Source organism: Salvelinus alpinus, chromosome 2, assembly GCF_045679555.1.
Source record: "Salvelinus alpinus chromosome 2, SLU_Salpinus.1, whole genome shotgun sequence".
Lineage (NCBI taxonomy): Eukaryota > Metazoa > Chordata > Actinopteri > Salmoniformes > Salmonidae > Salvelinus > Salvelinus alpinus.
The window spans coordinates 26,803,878-26,827,434 of record NC_092087.1 but is presented as its reverse complement, the minus strand read 5'-3'; the positions used below and the strand labels follow the sequence as shown (position 1 = coordinate 26,827,434).

Genomic DNA, 23,557 nt, shown 5'->3' with positions numbered 1-23,557 from the left:
AAATTTAGATTGGAGATTCATTCTAAACTGCCACTTGAGGTGTTTGAACTGATAAAATGGCAGCATATCTACTGTGGAGAGACCAAAATGACAGAGTTCCTCAGAGAATAATTAGAGACAGGTTAAATCCTGTTGAATTTTATGATAATGCTGAATTTTTCAAGAAGATACCGCTTCTCCAAGGACTCTGATACAACTGGAACAAAGGTTGGACCAACCATTAAGCATGGGAGTGATAGGAACGCGGCTGTACCCCCACTACTTCAGCTCCTGGTGGCCCTACGGTTCTACGCAACTGGATATTTTCCAGATGGTATATGGGGACATTTTTGAACTACACAATTCAGCCATATGCAGGATTGTAGTCAATGTCCTGTGCTATTACCGGTCTGAAGAATCAGTACATAAGGTTCAATCCTACAGAGAAAACAGCAGCTGGGTTTTATAGAAGAGCTAGATTCCCAGGTGTGCAAGGGTCAGTAAACTGTACACACATTCCTATTCCCAACCAGGGGGCGAGAATGGAGAGCTATTGTCACGCCCTGACCAGAGTTTGCTTTGTATGTTTTATGTTTTGGTTGGTCAGGGTGTGATCTGTGTGGGCATTCTATGTTGTTTGTCTGGTTTGTCTATTTCTGTGTTTGGCCTGATATGGTTCTCAATCAGAGACAGGTGTTTTGCGTTGTCTCTGATTGGGAACCATATTTAGGTAGCCTGTTTTGTTTTGTGGGTTGTGGGTTATTGTCTATGTCATTACGTTGGTTACTTGTGTCTGCACTTTCGTTTTATAGCGTCACGTTCATTTTGTTGTTTTGTAAGTTTGTTTAGTTGTTTTTGTCTTCGTTAAATAAATCAAGTATGTATTCATTAAACCACGCTGCGCTTTGGTCCGATCCTTACGCTTCCTCAGACAAGGAGGATTACGACGTTCGTGACAGCTATTCCGTAATCGGAAAGGTTACTGCTCCATCAACATGCAGGCTGTCTGATGACAAAGGTCAGTTCACCAACATCGTAGCTAGATAGCCAGGATCCACCCGTGACAGCAGAATCTTTGACAATAGTCATCTGTGTGCAATTCTGGAAAGGGGGGCATATGAAGGCCACCTACTAGGTGACGTGGGTACCTTAGCACTCCCCTTTTTGGAGTGTGGAGTGTGGAAAAGAGATTCCCGTGCCTACAGAGCCACTCAGGAAACCACCGCACACGGTAAACAATTCAAGCTTCTGCAAAGGACCACAGAAAACACACCTCTTTTAACAGGGACACCATCATGAAATAATAAGACACATCTGAGTCCAATAAAAGTTTTTAGGGCGGTCTCTGCCCACCCCCTACAACCACCACGTAGTTGTTTGAAGTCTCTAACAAGACCCGGATCCAGGATGTCCCAGGCAGGCATCCACGCCCACTCCTCGGGACCATAGGGTCCCTCGGACCCGACGAGCCTCCAACAGACGCCGGACCGTGTAGGCCGGGCGGCCATCCACAAGTCGAAGGTACGGAGGAGCAGGTGTGGGGGAGAGAATGGACTGGTCCTTACCAGCTTGAGACGGGCGACATGAAAGGACGGACAGACCCTCATGGACCTGGGAAGCTGGAGACGATAGGTGACCAAGTCGATGCGACTCAGGATCTTGAATGGTCCTACGTAGCAAGGAGCAAGCTTCCGCGAGTCCACCTTTAAGGGAAGATCACGTGTGGACAGCCACACCCATTGACCCGGTTTGAGGAGCCGAAGAGGTCTCCGGTGCCGGTTTGCCTAATGTTTGTGTCTGGCAGAGGAGGATCACGCTCTGATCCAGGTGCGGCGACATCGTCGAATAAATGCCTTGGCTGATGGCACCCCCCCCCCCGTAACTTCTCCAGCTCATGGTTGGGCCGCTCAGTTTGCCCATTCGACTGAGGGTGGAACCCAAAGAGAGACTCACCGATGCCCCCAAGAGGGAACAGAGGCCTTCCAATACTGTGTGACAAACTGGGGCCCACGATCTGAGACAATGTCCTGGGGAAGTCTGTGTAGTCGAAAGACATGGATAATCATGAGATCAGCGGTCTCCTTCGCTGAAGGCAACTTGGAGAACCGATCGACGATAACCAGGATAGTGGTAAGCCCTTGAGATGGAGGTAACCCTGTGATAAAGTCTACAGACAGATGAGACCAGGGCCGGCTGGGGATGGGCAGAAGTGGGAGCAACCCGGCCGGTCGCTGACGTGAATACTTGCTTTGGGCACAGATGGAACAGGCCCGCAACAAAGGATCTCACATCCTCCATCATGTTGGGCCACAGAATTTCCGCCTCAGAAACTCCAGTGTCAAATTAACCCCTGGATGCCCAGTTAATTTAGAGGAGTGTCCCCATTGTAGTACTCGGGACCAGGCTGATCGCGGAACATAAAGTCTGTTAGTGGGTCCCCTGCCGGGGTCAGGTTCTCGGGTCTGGGCTTGTCGGACCATGGTCTCAATACTGCATATCACAGAGGCCACAAAGCTGGGGATGATGGACTCGGGGTCCCTCTCCTCGTTAGAGACATCATGTTGGCGTGACAGGGCGTCTGCCTTCTGATTCTTGGATCCCGGGTGAAAGGCTAGTGTGAAAACGAACCTGTTAAAAAACAGAGCCGACCTAGCCTGGCGAGCATTCAACCTCTTGGCTTTTGGAAAGGAGACCAAGTTCTTATGGTCCGTCCAGATCACAAAAGGATGAGGTGCCCTGTCCAACCGGTGTCTCCACCCCTCAAGAGCCCACTTAACTGCCAAGAGCTCCCGGTTGCCTACATCGTAGTTGCGTTCCGCTGGCAAGAACCGCTTGGAGAGAAAGGCTCATGGGTGCAGTTTCTTGTCCTTCTCGTTCCGCTGTGAAAGGGCCGCCACTGCTCTGAGGCATGCACCTCCACCACAAAGAGATGAGTCGGATCAGGATGAACGAGGATGGTCCAGAGATGAAAAGTCCCTTCAGCTCCATGAATGCCCTGTCAGCCTCGTGGGTCCAGCAAAAATAGGTCTGGGACTTGCGGGTTAGGACCATGAGAGGCGCTGCGACCTCACAAAAGTTGACTATAAAACACTTGTAAAAATTGGCAAACCCAAGGAACTGCTGGTCCTGCTTGAGTGAGGTTGGACGGGGCCAGTCAGCGACCGCCTCAATCTTTACGTGGTCCATTTGGATGCCTGCCTTCTTGTGACCCAGGAAGGAAACCTGGGATACGTGGAACTCACACTTCTCTATCTTGACATATAGTTGACTCTGCAGGAAGCGTCTCAGGACTTGGCAGACATGCAGTATGTGTTCCGGAAGGGTTTTGGAGAAGATCAAGATGTCGTCGAGTGAAACAAAGACAAACCAATTCAACATATTCCTCGGGTGTCAGTGATCAATGCTTGAAAGTGCCGGTGAGTTCGATAATCCGAAGGGCATAACTAAATACTCAGTGGCCACTCGGGGTGTTAATAGCAGTATTCCACTCATCTCCTTCCCTGATTCTCACCAGATTGGAAGCAATGCGGAGGTCCTGTCTGGTGAAGAATTGGGCCCCTAGGAGCAACTCCAATGTGGAGAACATCAGGGGTAGGGTGTAACGATTCTTGATCGTTCAGGTTCAGCCCTCTGTAGTTGATGCAGGAACACAGCCCCCCATCCTTCTTACCCATGAAGAAGAAATCTGCACCAGCAAAGGATGTAGAGGGGCAAATGAAACCTGCCTCCAGTGACTCCCGGATGTAATTGTCATGTTGTGGGGTGCTTTGCTGCAGGAGGGACTAGTGCACTTCACAAATTAGATTGCATCATGAGAAAGAAAAATTATGTGGATATATTGAAGCAACATCTCAAGACATCAGTCAGGAAGTTAAAGCTTGGTCGCAAATGGGTCTTACAAATGGACAATAACCCCAAGCATACTTCCAAAGTTGTGGCAAAATGGCTTAAGGACAACAAAGTCAAGGTATTGGAGTGGCTATCACAAAGCCCTGACCTCAATCCTATAGAAAATGTGTGGACAGAACTGAAAAAGCGTGTGCGAGCAAGGAGGCCTCCAAACCTGACTCAGTTACACCAGCTCTGTCAGGAATGGGCCGAAATTCACCCAATTTATTGTGGGAAGCTTGTGGAAGGCTACCCGAAAGGTTTGACCCAAGTTAAACAATTTCAAGGCAATGCTACCAAATATGAATTGAGTGTATGTCAACTTCTGACCCACTGGGAATGTTGAAATAAAACCTTCTCTCTACTATTATTCTGAAATGTCACATTCTTAAAATAAAGTGGTGATCCTAACTGACCTAAGACAGGGATTTTTTACTAGGAATATATGTCAGGAATTGTGAAAAACTGAGTTGAAATGTATTTGGCTAAGGTGTATGTAAACTTCCGACTTCAACTGTACTTCATTTCAACTCACGAAATGCCTCATATATTGGTGTAACATGTCACGAATCATAGTTTAAAACCGCTAATCATAGATTTACTGATAAAGACTTAAAATTATGTGGTGCAACACATTCCTGATGAATTATAAACCTAGTTTCACAAAACCTAGATCAGCTTTAATCCTAGGTTATTTTAAACCATGTTGGTGCAACCCACCCTTTGACTCTGGATGGTTCAGCTGAGATGGAAAATGACAATCATTGAACAGAGTTGGTGTCCAATTAATCATACTTCATTCCACCATACCACATACTAACACAATTAAACACACAAAGTCGGTCACCATTCAAGCAATTAATGATGTCTAAAACATTGGTGGCTGGGAGAGAGGTGAGCCCTGCACCCTTACTCCTGGACAAATACATTAACGTGTACAGCTGCGGCTCAAGTGGCTAATTAGAGAGCGGCAATCAGGGAATAATAAATAAACATTGCACCTACTGTGTATCATTGACCTTGACTTCTATAAACACACACACATACCCTTGTAAAAACAGTAGACTTGTCGTTAGAAGGTTGTTGACTTTTCCTCTGTAATCTAGTTGGGTTTTCCTCTAATCGAGTTGGGTTGTTCTCTGTAATCTATACTGAACAAAAATATAAACGCAACATGCAACAATTTCAACGATTTCACAGAAAATCTATCAATTTAAATAAATTCATTAGGCCCTAATCTATGGATTTCACATGACTGGGCAGGGGCGCAGCGATGGGTGGGCCTTGGAGGGCATAGACCCACCCACTTGGGGGCCAGGCCAAGCCAATCAGAATGAGTTTTTCCCCACAAACAGGCTTTATTACAGACAGAAATACTCCTCAGTTTCATCAGCTGTCCGGGTGGCTGGTCTCAGACGATCCCGCAGGTGAAGAAGCAGGATGTGGAGGTCCTGGTCTGGCGTGGTTACACGTGGCCTACGGTTGTGAGGCCGGTTGGACGTACTACTAAATTCTCTAAAACGACGTTGGAGGCAGCTTATGGTCGAGAAATTAACATTCAATTCTCTGGCAACAGCTCTGGTGGACATTCCTGCAGTCAGCATGCCAATTGCACGCCTACTCAAACTTAAGACATCTGTGCCATTGTGTTTGTTTGACAAAACTGCACATTTTAGAGTGGCCTTTTATTGTCCCCAGTACAAGGTGCACCTGTGTAATTATCATGCTGTTTAATCAGCTTCTTGATATGCCACACCTGTCCGGTGGATGGATTATTTTTTTATTAAGGAGAAATGCTCACTAACAGGGATGTAAACAAATTTGTGCACAAAATTTGAGAGAAATACGGATCTTATATTTCAGCTCATGAAACATAGGACCAACACTTTATGTTGCGTTTATATTTTTGTTCATTATAGTTGGGTTGTTCTCTGTAATCTAGTTGGGCAGTTCACAGCTCCACGCACACATCGTGAGTTGCAGCTAATGAAGAATCATGCTCCTGGCTCGTCCTATGGGCAGACTCAGAATTCTCACTATTCTCTTAGGGTGTCTTCACACTTGTTCACTTCCAGTAAAAAAAAATTAACTCAGTGCGGTTCGCTTACATTTTTTGTTCAGTGTGAACTCCAAAGGAACTCAGACACCTCAAAAGAGCCCCAGAAGCGAATCGAACTGAGACCACCTCGAGAGGTGTTCTGAGTTCGGTTCGCTTGAATGCCGCGGACCGGTTACCTTTTTTTGGACAATGTTAACGCAAAGCTCCCCAGGTTCGCAAGTCATTATTCCAGCATCACACACTATACTACTGCAACACTGTTTCCCCTGCCATAAACCTTCACATTGGTGCCACAAAAGAGAGAAGATGCAGGTTCGCAGAAAAAAATGTGTGCCGTTTTTGGATATTGATTAGCGATTGTCGCGGACGCACAGAAATTCCAAAATGTGTGGTGTTTTTAGATATTGTTTTTAGTTCAGATTATTTGTTTGCAATATGTGATCTATAGGCTAAGAGAGCTTAATAAACTGTTTATTGATTGTAGGGTTTCAGTAGTGTGAGAAGACAAATTTGGTGAGAATCACAACATAGGTTACAAAATCTATTCTAGCTCTTAAAGGGACAGTAGCCTAACTTGGGTGTACAATTTTCAATGACAGCATTATTTATTCTGCAGTTATTCTATTGCTATTCATTCTGTTTCCAATAAAATGTACATGTTAATAGTATCTTCTGAATACAATTACTATGTCTCATATTTTAACTAAATGCAATGTATTCGCTTCCAATGTATTAGCTTCTAGCTGTCTAACGCATTCTGATTGAATTGCTTGTCCTGCACTTTGTAAAAACCCAGAGTGCATGTTGGAAAAAGATATTGACTCCTTTCTAACATAGCAATGTGAATGCAAAGAGGACTTGGTCCACAAAATAGTTGACGTGAACTGGCAAAAGAGTTGAGACCTCATTCAAAGTCAAGGGCAGTGTGAATACAAAGAGAACAGTTCTTATGCTTCTTCTTTTTTACCCCAGAGTTCACTTTAAAGAGGACTGAGATCGGTTCTTTTAAATAGGACTATATGTGAAAACACCCTTAGTTAAATTCTAGAAGCATGTGAGCCAGAGTGGGCAGAGAGTGACATACAGTAAGCATGGAATAGAGAGAGACCTTGAATGCTTGTGGCCACTCGTGTAGAGTTAATATAGCCAGGAGTGACTTCACACTAAAGTTCTCTCTGAGTGCGATGGGGGAGCACTGATACGGCATAATGAAGAGTAGTCTGGCCATCTCTCTCTTTCACCCTCTCCATTTCCCTGGGGTTTGTGTTCTGTTTGCCTTGTCAGAGCAGAGTGCACTGGTGATGTAGTGTTGACTCTGCGATATTGACACAAATTTAGAGGGAAAGGAGAATCTATTATAATAGATTACAGAGCAGCATAATATTGCATGGATTAATGCAAACATAAATGTAATATTCTCCAGATGGTTTAAATTGTGTAGTATTTATGAATGCCTGACTGTAAATATGAATGTCTGACCATGTCTGACTGTAAATGTGTTTTCAGCAAACTACTGTGGCTGCCCATCCCTGATTATTCTCACATACTGTTCCACCTGTAGATGGCAGTGTAACAGCTTGCGTCACTAAAGTCTGGATAAGATTCACGAGGTTAGAAAATGTCATTACAGAATGTATGAGTTGCTTTCAGAGAAAATTACAGAGATAAATTGAATTGTCAGGATCACAGCATGTATTCCTCATTGTAACGTGCCAGAGATGAGCAGAGGTCTGAGAATGGGTCTATTTCTCCGGAGCTGCTAAGATGTGCGCATGTCTAGTATGGCAGGTATTTCTCATCATGCAGAATGCTGGAGATGTGAATATGTCTAGGTATTGAGTGTATTTCTCAGCCTGGCCCATGGATCAGATGTGAGGCCTGGTGTTGGTTTGAGCCCGAGTGGCCACGAGCACAGCCCATGGGCATTCCTATGGGACTTAGAATTTATTTAACTCTCAGCCACACGTGTGGAGCAGCACAAGATAGTACAGCACAATGTTGGAGCCACACACACAACAACGTTCCTTCTGCCTGACTGCAGCTCGCATCCAGCCAGCCAGGTTGTATCCTATGTGCAAAAGCCCTCGGGTCACAGGTGTGAGTGAGTCCATCCTTTCACACACCTCTCCACCCCCAATCACGGTGTGACCTGACCTGGTAACGCAGACACAAGCTACTCTCAGACACAAGCTACTGTACAAAACACCTACCACTGCAGTCTGCAGACAAGGAGGGAGAGACAGCAGGAAGAGGAAGAGGGGGGAGTGAGGTAGAGAAGTAAAGATGAGATAGATGGGGAGATGGAGAGGGGGGAGAGAGGAAAGTGATCAGCTGGTCCACACCACAGGACAGATAACTGAAATCACAAAAGATAACATTCATACACTACATGACCAAAAGTATGTGGACAACTGTTGGTCAAACATCTCATTCCAAATTCATGGGCATTAATATGGAGTTGGTCCCCCCTTGCTGCTATAACAGCCTCCACTCTTCTGGGAAGGCTTTCCACTAAATGTTGGAACATTGTGGCGGGGACTTGCTTCCATTCAGCCACAAGAGCATTAGTGAGTTCGGGCACTGATGTTGGGGGATTAGGCTTGGCTCGCAGTCGGCGTTACAATTCATCCCAAAGGTGTTCGATGGGATTCAGGTCAGGGCTCTGTGCATGCCAGTCAAGTTCTTCCACACCGATCTCGACAAACCATTTCTGTATGGACCTAGCTTTATGCATGGGGGCATTGTCATGCTGAAAAAAAAAGGCCTTCCCCAAACTGTTGCCACAAAGTTGGAAGCACAGAATCGTCTAAAATGTCACTGTATACTGTAGCGTTAAGATTTCCCCTCACTGGAACTAAGGGGCCTAACCCGAACCATGAAAAACAGCCCCAGACCATTATTCCTCCTCCATTAAACTTTACTATGTGTTGAGGAAGGTAGCATTCTCCTGGCATCTGCCAAACCCAGATTCGTCCGTCGGACTGCCAGATGGTGAAGCATTATTCATCACTCCAAAGAACGCATTTCCACTGCTCGAGTCCAATGGCAAATAGCTTTACACTACTCCAGCCGAAGCTTGGCATTGCAGATGGTGATCTTAGGCTTGTGTGCGGCTGCCTGGCCATGGAAACCCATTTCACAAAGCTTCCAACGATCAGTTATTGTGCTGCCAATGCTTCTAGAAACAGTTTGGAACTGGGTAGTGAGTGTTGCAACCAAGGTCAGACGATTTTTACACACTAGGAACTTCAGCACTCAGCAGCTCTGTTCTATGTGCTTGTGTTGCCTACCACTTCGTGGCTGAGCCGCTGTTGCTCCTAGACGTTTCCACTTCACAATATCAGCACTTACAGTTGACAGGGGCAGCTCTAGCAGGACAGAAATGTGACAAATTGACTTGTTGGAAAGGTGGCATCCTATGACAGTGCCACGTTGAAAGTTACTGAGCTCTTCAGTAAGGCCATTCTACTACCAATGTTTGTCTATGGAAATTGCATGGCTGTGTGTTCAATTGTATACACTGTCAGCAACAGGCTTGGCTGAAATAGCCAAATCCACTAATTTTAATGGGTGTCCACATACTATTGTCCATGTACTGTATTTACTATTCCAAGTTCAACAGGACTTGCCATCTGTGCATCATGGAAGAGAAGGAATGGATCCCTTTAGATGTGCACATCAGGGTTTGAATGAGATACTGTATCTAGCAACAATAGCCCCATACTCTGTTGAACTAAAGTTTCCACTGATCCACTCATAGCACAGCTCCCACCTGAGCCTTCCACCGTGAGGAAGCAGGGTCTAAAATAGCCCCTTCTCTCTCTCCCTCGCACTTATCTGATGCACACATAGACACACAGTTTGACGTCACAGACGGGCACAGCTGCCTCCCTGGCCAAAGTCTAGACTCTAGACAATGTCTACTCTCTATCTCTGTGCACTCAGGGCATAGAGACTGATATAACTCTGACAATGTCAGACAACAAAGATCCATTGCACCATATATTTCACACTAGGGTGTGTTACAGTAACTGTGTGAAGCTAAAACTATAATTAACCAGCAACATCTGTCATCTCAGAAACATAAGGCTCTCGCCAAAATTAACATTTCTGAATGAGTATTGATGGTACTACTAAAAAAACAAAGGGTACAGGGTTACTGTTACAAACTGTTTTAGCTACTATAGTTCTAGCAGCAAGTCTGGAACATAAGCGGGGAGACAGGGGTGATGAGCCTTGCATTAGAGTATGAGGAAAATCATTCCCTTTCCTTACAATGAGGAGTTCAGGAAGAGGTATGGATTATGAATTACTCTTCTCTGTCAGTCTCCTTCACCCCCCCCCACCCCACAGAAAAAAAAGTAAAATGAACACAGATCCTGTACAAATAAAATAACATGTTATTTGTCACATGCTTTGTAAACAACAGGTGTAGACTAACAGTGACATGTTTATTTACGGGTCCTTTTACAATAATGCAGAGTTAAACATGAAAAAGTGACACGAGGAATAATGAATAAATAATGAACAACAATAACATGGCTATATACAGGGAGTACAAGTAACAGTACTAATTCTAAATAACATTTAGAATTAGAAGCTAGCTAGTAGCACAGAAAATTGCATTAGTACTAATTAGAAAAGATACTGATAACTAACTAGCTAGCTAGCGCAACTAACTAGCTGATAGGCTACTAGCTAGCGTTACTTACTAGCTAGTGCTACAAGCTAGCCTTTACCTACCTAGTGCTACTAGCTAGCCGCTAGCTAGCAGGTGACAGCTAAAGCACAAGCAACAGTGTTTGTTTGGTAGTAGTGATTTTTGAAATAAACATTCTATCAAAAAAAAATAAGAAAACTAAATTCATCCTGAACACATCGATAGCTAGCCAACTCTCCCAACTTTGACCATTACGATAGTAACACACTAACATAACACCCAGTACCAGAACTAGTGCGCCGACTGGTTTGTGCTTAACACACTGGAACACGTACACATACCAAATGAGACGCAAAAATACAATTTGAGACGAATGCGCTTTGCGTTTCGCAGACCAGGCGGCAACTGGATGCTTCTCGAATTGATATAGATGAGTAAAAAAGACTGTATAAAATAAATAATACAAATACTGAGCTATATAGCATGCTCATAAAATGTAGGAAGTATATTATTTTACATTCATCTAATTGCTCAGAGAAAAATATTTTAAAAGTAAAAAAAAAGTAATCAAAACTAATTTTAAAACGATAGGAGTCAAAATGACTGGATCCCCTGTTTTCAATATTCCAGCACACTCCCATTGCGAGGATAAGGACACTGAGCCTTTTTATAAACTGTTTTATGAGATTGGAGAACATATTGGGAGGGATCTTAGACCATTCCTCCATACAGAATATTTCCAAATCCTTGATATCCTCCGTCTGTGTTTATAGATTGCCCTCTTCAATTCAAACCACTGGTTTTCAATAGGGTTCAAGTCCGGAGACTGAGATGGCCATTGCAAAATGTTGATTTTGTGGTCAAATAACCATTTCTTTGTGGATTTTGATGTGTGCTTTGAGTTATTGTCTTCCTGGAAGATCCATTTGTGGCCAAGTTTCAGCCTCCTAGCAGAGGCTGGTACTTGTCATTTTTTAGCATACAATATAGCTCAGTATTTGTATAATTTATTTTGCTCATCTTTTATCATGGGTGCCAATAATTTTGGACCTAAATGTACATGTGTGAGTGTCCTTTAATTAAAGCATAGCAAATTTCTCAACACAACCAGTGGAGGAAGAGGCATGTTGAGTAATCAGTCTGGCTCAGCGTCTACAACACCTGATCATACTCACACAGGCAATATCATTACCACACCATGGAGTGCAGCTATGGACAGAACATGAATCCACCCTATGGCCCACCTAACGAGGACTCAGGACTTACTGATCATATTAACACAAACTGGATCAGGTGCTACTCAGAGTGGGACTGAGTAAAGAGCAGCAGTCAGGGGCTTGGGGTTTTTATGTCATAGGAAGTACACATGATGTGGCCATGTATATATAAACAGGAAGTAGTGTGAGAGTGAGTTAGGAGCAGATTCAATCGCATCACCAGGTCATGTTTAACGTCACCGAGGCCTTGCACATGACTGACTGTGATGAATCTAAGTAAACAACCTGTGACTGGACATTAAATGCAGTTATATACTTCCTAACATGCTTAGCAAACATGAGTTTGTTTACATATATATAAAATATAACGTACTGAACTTATTACCCAGTAACTAGGTATTTACTCTTAAAGAGGCAAACAGCAGCTGTTACATCCATTCTTGGACTTATATAAATTAATTATATGTACCTGTTGATTCTTGAAGAATATAAATTATAAAATGCCTCATGACCTTAGTTCAACTGTCGTACCCCATCAGATCCCAAAATACAAGCTGGTTTTACGCCAATGTTTGTAAACAAAGTAAATGTAAACAAACCCTTTATAGCCTCAAAACATGGTTAAAACTATAATTGTGATATCATGGATGGTCAGTCCTTGCATTCATAGCTCTGTCTATGAATTTGAAAGTGTTTACATTTCTCCAGTCCCATCCCTCAGCTTTTTACCAAACCAGGCACGGGGAGATCTCTTTGTTATTGTTTCTACTGCTGATTGCCACTTTAAATAAGGCTGTTATGATCTAATTTGTGCGCACAGCATACCTGCGTGTGTATGGGTGTGCGTGTGTGTGTCACACTCACGTTGGTTTGGAGGCCTCGGCCTGGTCAGTCTGGAGCTTATGCCCCCCCTCCACTTCCATGGTGCAGTAGACGACTCGATTGGGCGCCAGCGACTTTAACCCCTGAACCTCCACAATCACCACCTGACAGAGAGAATACTGCCAGTCAAACGCCTATACATGTTATTTATTTCCAACATGCATCTGCTGCTAGAAACTAGTTTCAGACACAAAAAAATTATAATTTTATCAGTTAGAGCTAGAGCACTGTTACAGACACTGATACTACTATAAAGAAACATCTGACTTATTTTTTTACAAACATGGCCCCCCCGGATAAGCTCAGCCTCTCTGAACGACAGCCATGTCCCCTGAGAGCAGCAGAATAGGAAGTTTAAAACATCAAGACTGTATTGAATGGCTGCTGCTATAAACATGTCTGAGGTATACGAGAGCCTATCTACAGTGCCTGTATTCATCCCCCTTGGCGTTTTTCCTATTTTGTTGCATTACAACCTGTAATTTAAATAGATTTTTATTTAGATTGCATGTAATGGACATACTCAAAATAGTCCAAATTGGTGAAGTGAAATGAAAAAAATTACTTGTTTCAAAAAATATTTATTAAAAAAAAATTATAATTAAAGTGGTGCGTGCATATGTATTCACCCCTTTGCTATGAAACCCCTAAATAAGATCTGGTGCAACCAATTACCTTCAGAAGTCACACAATTAGTTAAATAAAGTCCACCTGTGTGCAATCTAAATGTCACATGATCTCAGTATATATACACACACACCTGTTCTGAATGGCCCCAGAGTCTGCAACACCACAAAGCAAGGAGCTCTCCAAACAGGTCAGGGATAAAGTCGTGGAGAAGTACTGATCAGGGTTATGACAAAAATATCAGAAACTTTGAACATCCCACGGAGCACCATTATATCCATTATTATTTTATTTTTTTATAATTTGGCACCACAACAAACCTGGCAAGAGAGGGCCGCCAACCAAAACCATGGACCAGGCAAGGAGGGCATTAATCAGAGGCAACAAAGACACCAAAGATAACCCTGAAGGAGCTGCAAAGCTCCACAGCGAAGATTGGAGTATCTGTCCATAGGACCACTTTAAGCCGTACACTCCACAGAGCTGGGTTTTACGGAAGAGTGGCAAGAAAAAAGCCATTGCTTAAAGAAAAAAATAAGCAAACACATTTGGTGTTCGCCAAAAGGCATGTGGGAGACTCCCCAAACATATGGAAGAAGGTACTCTGGTCAGATGAGACAAAAATGTAGCTTTCTGGCCATCAAGGAAAACGCTATATCTGGCGCAAACCCAACATCTTTCATCACCCCGAGAAAACCATTCCCAACTGTGAAGCATGGTGGTGGCAGCATCATGATGTGGGGATGTTTTTCATCAGCAGGGACTGGGAAACTGGTCAGAATTGAAGGACTGATGGATGGCGCTAAATACAGGGACATTTTTTAGGGAAACCTGTTTCAGTCTTCCAGAGATTTGAGACTGGGACGGAGGTTCACCTTCCAGCAGGACAATGACCCTAAGCATACTGCTAAAGCAACACTCGAGTGGTTTAAGGGGTACCATTTAAATGTCTTGGAATGGCCTAGTCAAACCCAGACCTCAATCCAATTGAGAATCTGTGGTATGACTTAAAGATTGCTGTATACCAGCGGAACCCCATCCAACTTGAAGGAGCTGGAGCAGTTTTGCCTTGAAGAATGGGCACAAATCCCAGGGGCTAGATATGCCAAGCTTATAGAGACATACCCCAGGAGACTTGCAGCTGTAATTGCTGCAAAAGGAGGCTCTACAAAGTATTGACTTTGGGGGAGTGAATAGTTATAGTCAAGTTCAGTTTTTGTATTTTTTCTTGTTTCACAATAGAAAATATTTTGCATCTTCAAAGTGGTAGGCATATTGTGTAAATCAAATGATACATTTTAATTCCAAGTTGTAAGGCAACAAAATAGGAAAAATTCCAAGGTGAGTGAATACTTTCGCAAACCACTGTATCTCCCTCTTTCCCTGGCTCGCTCTCTCTCTCTCGCTTTCTCTGTGTAATTCACCTCTGTCATTCAGTCTACATCTCTCTCTTACTTTCCCTCTCAGTGTCTGTGTCTGTCTCTAAAGTAAGAAGAGCCTTGAATGTTCTTTTCTATGTAGCCTGACAGATGAAATAGTCAGGATTACTTCAATAGCACACTGCATATGACCACTGGAGGCAGTGTCTCTGGCAGGCTGTGTTTGAGCTGCAGTGTTAACCAACCATACCTCCAGAGTGAAGGAGAGCACCACATCAGACTTGGACAGTGTGTTCTCGTCCTCCTGGCCCATGTCTATGATGGAGCTGTTGTGTCCTCGTTTGAGCTTCTGCAGTTTGAACTCTCCTCCCTTGGACACAGGCATGCTCTCCAGGTTAGCCATAAGCAGGTTCACTGAGGATCTCAGCTCCTCTATGAACATGGCCTCCATCTCTTTGGAAACAAACTTGGGAAACCTACCGCCCTGTTATGGCACAGAAACATACACACACAGGCATACACACAGGCACGCACGTACACACACACACACATCACACAAAGGCACGCAAGCACACATAAGTCACACACACGTCCATAGTGTAGTCTAAAACCATAAAGGGTATTTTTAAAGAGGATCTTTATTTATGGGTACTCCTGCCCTGAATCTACCTTTGCTCTTACATTATTTTGGCAGTTTTCTGATGTAAAGATGTGCCTTATGCCCGCGGGCCTAGGGTTCAGAACACACAGATACTGTAGTATCACTACTACATAGTTTATAGACCTTAGAGCTACCATCTTCTACTTTATCAACAACAGCTCTGGTGAGGTGATTTAAGAGTGGTGGGTTGGTGTCTAATTCTCTACTTTACTTTGAGGTGGTTGTGTCTTACCCTGGCGATCTGATCAGCCATTTGCAGTCGTCCGTCCAGCTCTCTCCTGATCTGAGCAGCCTGCTCGTCAGGGTTATCAAGCTGGAAACAAACACAACAACAAGAGACGTTATCATGACATAAGCCTGACATTCAGCATTTATTATCACCTGGTGGCATAATGCAGGGCCTTACATACCACCTCCATTACAAGCCTTGATATTGACATAGTATTACCTTTAGTTCGTATGTCCTAATAATCATCCTTGGAAATTGTTTGTAGTAATGTATGAATGTATCAAGATGTAATAACTTGGAGCGTACATGTACAGATAACGGATCTTAATTTGATCACCCTGTTGTTGCAGGGAATGTCCTGCACAGCAGGAAATGCAAACTTGTGGTGTACTTGAGGTTTAAAGAAAGGCTTCTACAGTTTGTAATTTCCACTTAAAAACGTATCGAACCCTGGGAAAATTGTCATTAATTATAATCCACACAATAATTAACATTTCTTGTTGCTGCAGGATTATTTTCCTGCTGTGAGAAACTGGTCAAATTAAGATCCTACACCTGTACACCCCACCAATACGATGAGCTGTAGGCTAACCAATTTAATTTCCATTTGAATCCCATGACTTCCACTCCCCTGGAAATGGTGATCAATATTCAACCACTGTCAAATGATTGTGTTCGTCGTGAATTAGACATTGGAAGTAAATTCTCTGTTTAAGGATGCTTGTTTACAGCCCTGGTTCAGATCTATTACTTTGTCACTTGACTATACTATAAATCAGAGTTGTCTTCATCAGATGTATGTGCAGTATAGACTCTTTCTCCAGATTGCAGAGCAGAGGTGGGTCTTCTGAGAAAAGGGTTAGTCATTAGTGGTCAGGGAGCCTGCAGTACGATAGCAGACTGTCACAGCCACTCCTTCAGCCCTTGAGGATGGAGAAGCAAACGACTACAGATATGGTTTCTATCAGTGCGTTTACTGGCAGGAATACACATACTGAAGTACACTAACATATACCACACACATATCCATATACACAGACAACACACATATCCACAGACCACACAAGCATGACCATACACACAGCCACAGATATGCAACAAGATCTCTAGAGTCTATGCTAATCGAATCCCCCAGTCTGTTCGGAGGCATCGTTAGGGCTCTTAAAGCAGGATGGGTAGGGCACACACACACAATGAACAGCACTACATCAGAGTCACTGTCTATGTGTCTCCTGACCAGACCAGCCTAGTCCTGCGGCCATGAAATAATACAGTAAGAATAAAAAACAGGCATGTAACTCTGGCAGAGAGTTTTACGCCCTGTGCCAAACAAGTCCAGTAGAGTCTCTCTACCCATGCTACATAACCCTCTGCCAGGGCACTGAGGCATTGTTCACAACAACATTGAGAGAGAGATGGGAAACAAGGGAGAGGGTAGATGAAAAGAGAACTAGAAATTCTGGCAGAACACACAGACTTGCCTACTGAGAGTCTTTGCTGCATTACACCAGAGCAGTAAAGAGAGAGAGATATCCCTGTCATAATATAATCAGATCTGATGTAAGCAAGGCCAACCATAATTAGATTAATTAAATCTGCCTAATCTCCACCGGCCAAAGCTGTGCACCTGATTGCCACACCATGCATCTGACTGTGTCTGTTTATCAATGTGTGTCTGAGAGAATTGTGTTATTATGATTGTGTCCGTGTGTGTGTCTAGATTAAACAGATGCTGAAATCATGCAGCCTTTCCATGACTACTGTCAGCATGCACTCACAGGCCCATCCATGTCAACAGTCTCCCTGTCTAGAATACAACTCTTCAACATGACTTCTCCTTCCCTCCCTCTGTAGGCCTCCAGGGGACAGGGAACCCAGAGGGGAAGGGGGGGGGGGGGGTTGTTTGATATTAGTGAATTATAAGATGATGGTCTCACTCTTCATTCACCCCATCCTCTCCCTCACTTCATCCATCCCTCTATAAATTTCTGTCTCGGATTCTCTGAAAATGTCCTGTTCTCTCTCTCTCTCTCTGCCCACGCTACATACACCCTCTCCACCCTCCACCCTCTGCCAGGGCACTGAGGCATTCTTCACAACAATAATAAGAGAGAGGGATAGGAAACAAGGGAGAGGGTGGATGAAAATAGGACTAGAAATGCTGTCAGAACACACAGAGTCTTTACTGAAATGGTTTGTCGAGATCGGTGTGGAAGAACTTGACTGGCCTGCACAAAGCCCTAACCTCAACCCCATCGAACACCTTTGGGATGAATTGGAAGGCCGACTGCGAGCCAGACCTAATCGCCCAACATCAGTGCCTGACCTCACTAATGCTCGTGGCTGAATGGAAGCAAGTCCCTGCAGCAATGTTCCAACATCTAGTGGAAAGCCTTCCCATAAGAGTGGAGGCTGTTATTGCAGCAAAGGGGGGACCAACTCCATATTAATACCCATGAATTTGGAATGAGATGTTCGACGAGCAGGTGTCCCCATACTTTTGGTCATGTACTGTATGAATGTTATCAGAGAATTGACCACTTCCTCCAACAATATACACAGTTTGCAGGAAAGGCATTTCCTTGTACTTGAGCTTTAAAAATTGAAACTTAAACAGTCTGCCTGTTGGGATTGCAGTTCTGTGGTGTGGACAGCTGATCACTTTCTTTCTTTCTTCTCTCTCCATCTCGCATCTTTACCTCTCTCCCCTCTCTTCCTGTAGTCACTCCCTTCCTGTCTGCAGACTACAGTGGGAAGGGGGTTTTGTACAGTAACACAGTAGCTTGTGTCTGGGAGTGTGCGTTACCAGGTCGCACCGTGATGGGGTGGGGAATTGTGTGAAAGGACGGACTCACTCACACCTGTGATCCGAGGGCTTATAGTGTAATTCTCGCTCTCCACACCCACACACTTTGTATTGGCAGCCCTCCCCCAGTGTGTATGGGATATATGTGGGGCCACTGTGTACTCTTTACATTAATCCCATCGCAGTCCTACCTAACACAGAGCTCAGCCCCTGATGCAAAGAGCCGATTCTACTTAGAAGTCCCTTCTACCTAAAACGTACATTTCCTCAGACAGAGGAGCACTGCCTGTCTCTTAATGGTACTGTATATCATGTTCCCTGCCCGCTTAATTGAGTAGATCCCACATCCCACTGGGTTAGGCTCTGAAGTCTGTCAGTCAGTCAGTCAGTCTATATGTCTGTGATCTGTAGTATCCATCTTAGCATCATGTTGTTTTAACTGTAGTAGCCGTATTATTGTATTGGGTGGCAATCGATAGTGTATTCTGTCCACTGGGAGAGTAGCATGCTGGACTATCTATCTTTTTCACTCACTCACTCACTAGAGCGTGGAGCCTCTGTGTCTGAAGGCCTGCTCACTCCATCATTAGGCACTCCAGGCAGCAGATAACGCATCCTTAAGTGAAAACATCCATGGGTGTGAACAGCTATAGTGTAACCCACAGGTAGAGGGAGGCAGAGCGGGGAGAAATGTGGATAAGGGTTATGTAGACTTTCCCTCTCACACTTCTCCATATTCAGGTTGATTGTGTTTAGATCCCAGGTCAGGACCCTTGGCTTGATTGAGTTTAGAGTCAAGTATGGTATCAAATCAAATCAATTGTTTTTCTTCAAATCGAATCAATTTATATAGCCCTTCGTACATCAGCTAATATCTCAAAGTGCTGTACAGAAACCCAGCCTAAAACCCCAAACAGCAAGCAATGCAGGTGTAGAAGCACGGTGGCTAGGAAAAACTCCCTAGAAAGGCCAAAACCTAGGAAGAAACCTAGAGAGGAACCAGGCTATGAGGGGTGGCCAGTCCTCTTCTGGCTGTGCCGGGTGGAGATTATAACAGAACATGGCCAAGATGTTCAAATGTTCATAAATGACCAGCATGGTCAAATAATAATAATCACAGTAGTTATCGAGGGTGTAGCAAGTCAGCACCTCAGGAGTAAATGTCAGTTGGCTTTTCATAGCCGATCATTAAGAGTATCTCTACCGCTCCTGCGGTCTCTAGAGAGTTGAAAACAGCAGGTCTGGGACAGGTAGCACGTCCGGTGGACAGGTCAGGGTTCCATAGCCGCAGGCAGAACAGTTGAAACTGGAACAGCAGCAAGGCCAGGTGGACTGGGGAGAGCAAGGAGTCATCATGCCCGGTAGTCCTGATAATTATAAAAAAAAAAAAAAATCTTCATATGTTTAAAAAATAAACTGTTTTAGTGTGGGGAAAACAACCAGGTTCTATGTGTCTGTTACAATTGTCATGGCTACAGTCTTCCTAATCTGCTTGTTCTCTTGTTTTCCACTTTTCAAAGAAAAACACAGACACACACACGCACGCACACAGCTCTGCCAGCGTAAATATTTCAGAGTGCATGAGAGTCTGTTCAATTGTTAATTCTATGTGCAGAGAACTTGTTGCACACTGATGAGGTGATACTACCCTGTTTTCCTAGGTGAGGACACAGAGAATTCATATTCTTGTAAATCAACTCTGTATGGAGGAGTTGGAATTTCATAACATACAGGTGTTCAGATATTGTTTCAAGTTTTATTAGTCATATTTACGCATACACATGGCATACATCGTCCAACGAAATGCTTACCTGCAGGTTTATTCTCATCAATGCAACAACAATAAGAAATAATACAAGATAAGAATACAAACAAAGTAAATGGCTTAGTAGAATATATATATATATATCACATACAATACTGTTCAAAAGTATGGGGTCACTTAGAAATGTCCTTGTTATAAAGACAATTTAAAAGAATTGTCCAATAAAATAACATCAAAATGATCAGAAATACAGTGTAGACATTTTCTTTTTATTGGCCAGTCTGAGATATGGCTTTTTCCTTGCAACTCTGCCTAGAAGGCCAGCATCCCGGAGTCGCCTCTTCACTGTTGACATTGAGACTGGTGAACCCACAAATGCTGATGATCCAGATACTCAACTAGTCTAAAGAAAGCCAGTTTTATTGCTTCTTTAATCAGAACAACAGTTTTCAGCTGTGCTAACATAGTTGCAAAAGGGTTTTCTAATGATCAATTAGCCTTTAAAAATTATAAAAACTTGGTTTAGCTAACACAACGTGCCATTGGAACACAGGAGTGATGGTTGTTGACAATGGGCCTCTGTACGCCTATGTAGATATTCCATTTTAAAAATTCAGCTGTTTCCAGCTACAATAGTCATTTACAACATTAACAATGTCTACACTGTATTTCTGATCGATTTGATGTTATTTTAATGGACAAAAAAAAATAGCTTTTCTTTAAAAAACATGGACATTTCTAAGTGACCCCAAACTTTTGAACGGTAGTGTATATATTTGCATAAGTATAATACAGGAATGCACAATTTATAGTCTAATATTTACATGTGTTTTGGGGAAGGGGTGATTGGGGGGCAAGTGTTTTAGATTGTGCAGTGTTTAGCAATCATTATAAGAGTCTGGTAGCGGCAGTTGTGATGTGTGGGGGGGAACCAATCTGGTCTGTCTGGTTTAATATAGGCAGGGTGACAACAGCTGACAAGGGAGGGAGGGAAAGAGAGGTGGCCATGTTTACTGTCGCCATGGGAGCCATGAATGAGCAGACAAAGGATATGGTGTGTGTGTGAGACTGACAGCAGAAAGGTTTCACAAACAAAGACAAAGACAAACACACACACACACACACACAGCATAACAAAATACAGCACCACACAGTCTGGACCAAAACAAAAGTCCAGCATCGAGATCTACTTCAAATCTTTCAGACAGATCTCTAGTATGATAACAGCAAGGTCTTTGATGAAAATGGAGGATATATTACTTCCCCATCTCTCCCATTCTGTAATTCACAGCAAATGTATGCATAGAATGGAGGGCTTTCAAATTGTTGTGTTGATAGCCTTGTTTATGATTCTAAAATCTAGACTATACATATTAACTGAGGTGTACAGTAAGTGACTTGAGTTACTTATACATCGAACAGAAACATCTAAAGACTCACTCTGATGACGGCTGTTGTTTTGCTGTACCACCTCAAGTGGAAAATAACTGATAAAAGTGACTTCTGCCAGAAATTGTCTGTGTCCTGGGGTAGGCAAAATGTTTTTGTCAAACAAACAACTGTTTGCGTTGATGTTTTATATTGTTTTATAGTTAACCGATTCCACAGGCTTTATGGACAGTGTTTATATGGGGCTTACGTTTCCTTGAAGTTAGAGAGGCAGACCAGTGGCCAGAAGGTTACCAGAGAAATGAAAGAGGGAGATGAACTGGCAACCGGAAGGTGTGTGTTCGTGTTGTGTGAGCAGAGCTGAAGGCAAATTATCTGCCTCACCAGAGCTGGATTAATAAAGATACTATTTATTTATCATGCTGATCTAACGTTGGATTTGTGTTTCCATAGGAGTCCCTGGGCAGAAAGCAGTGTAGTCACCTCAGCCATGTTGTGCTGTTGCCTGTCCATTCTGACCAATTACAGGCTTTCATTAAAACAGCGCCAGGCGGTCGGCACGACCACATCCATAACACCAAACCCCATCTGATAAAAAGGAACAACACCCACACTGTTCCACCCACACTCAGGGCACACAGGACTGAAAATCAATTCATGAATTTATTCAATAACTGAAGTCATCATTACAGGCTAAAACACATTCTTCAGAAGACAAAGAGTCTCTGCCTACTATCATAGGTTACACACAGTGGTGAGACGACCTCTCATTTTAATTTAGTCAGTCACTGAGGTTGTTTCTACACAGAAAGGTTTACAAAGTCATGAATTGCACTACTGGCCTTCAGTTTGCTGAGAGAGAGTTTCTCTCTCTCTCACACACACACACACACACACACACACACACACACACACACACACACACACACACACACACACACACACACACACACACACACACACACACACACACACACACACACACACACACACACACAATGTGATGCGAGGGAACCATCTGTCTCTCAATCTCCTTCAAAAGCATTCAACACACAACCCGAAGGTACATGATGACAGGTACCTGAGTAAGGACACAGATGACAGCTGTTCTGTCCCTCATTTCGGAAGCCAGCAATTTGGGCAGCAAGCGTGGCAATAGGCCTAGCTGATAATTGAGTTGCGGCTGTCAATTAAAATAATTAAAATATGTGTGAAGATAATGTCATCAGTAGTAAATGTCCCATTAATCCCTGTCATTTGGTTACATACATTTCTGTTAATGCATGTATTAATTAAAGTAATTTACCATCATTCTCAGAGTGGAAATGTTGTTTGCAGAGTTCACAACCTGCTACACTTGTAAGAAACAAGTTTTGGTTTATTTCATAACCATCATTTACGAGATTTGTCAATTTTTTTATTGTCTTTTGTTTGGAGTGCTCCATGTGAGCAATGACCATGTGTCTGTTTTCTCTTTCCTGATAATGTTGAGGGAGCAACAATCTCCCCTCGATAAGCACCCATCCTCGGTGTGAAAAAGCAATGGAAGTTATATGTCTACTGCTTCATTGGCCTATAGGCTATGCACTCATTTCTTTAGCCGTCAATGGATGACGGTGAATCAATCTGCCCATATGGCAGAGGCTGGTGATCTCGCATTAGTTGACTTTTACCTTAGATTTTATTCATTTTAATTCAGATTTTTACGATTAACCACCTGACAATGATTTTGAGAAACAAAAACTATATTTTAATTATTTATTTGTTAATGCGCATATGAAAATCAGAAATGGTAGGATAAATTGCTTCCCCAAGCTTCCCCAAACTTGAAACTATGAAGTCTTTATAAAATAATTGCCTCCACTTTTCCAGGGTCGGATTTTTACCTTGCTTCAAAAGCTACTTTGAGGCAAGGTAAGACATGCCTTGTGAAGAAATATTTTATGTAGGTGCTTTTCTGTTAACCAATTCGACTTGATTCATGCAAGTGATTGATTGATCATTCCTGCGAGGAAT

General features: G+C 43.3%; 1 protein-coding gene across 5 annotated transcripts in view; it reads right to left on the bottom strand.

Moving 5' to 3' along the window:
- LOC139557610 (calcium-dependent secretion activator 1-like) overlaps positions 1–23,557 on the bottom strand; it is a 150,920-nt gene that overhangs the window by 92,689 nt on the left and 34,674 nt on the right. For all 5 annotated transcript variants that reach the window (XM_071372679.1, XM_071372646.1, XM_071372663.1 and 2 more), the window contains exons 5-7: positions 15,585–15,665; positions 14,942–15,175; positions 12,668–12,789 (exon numbers count right to left, since the gene is read on the bottom strand). In XM_071372679.1, coding sequence (XP_071228780.1) covers positions 12,668–12,789; positions 14,942–15,175; positions 15,585–15,665 — 437 coding nt within the window. The remainder of the gene's footprint in view (positions 1–12,667; positions 12,790–14,941; positions 15,176–15,584; positions 15,666–23,557) is intronic.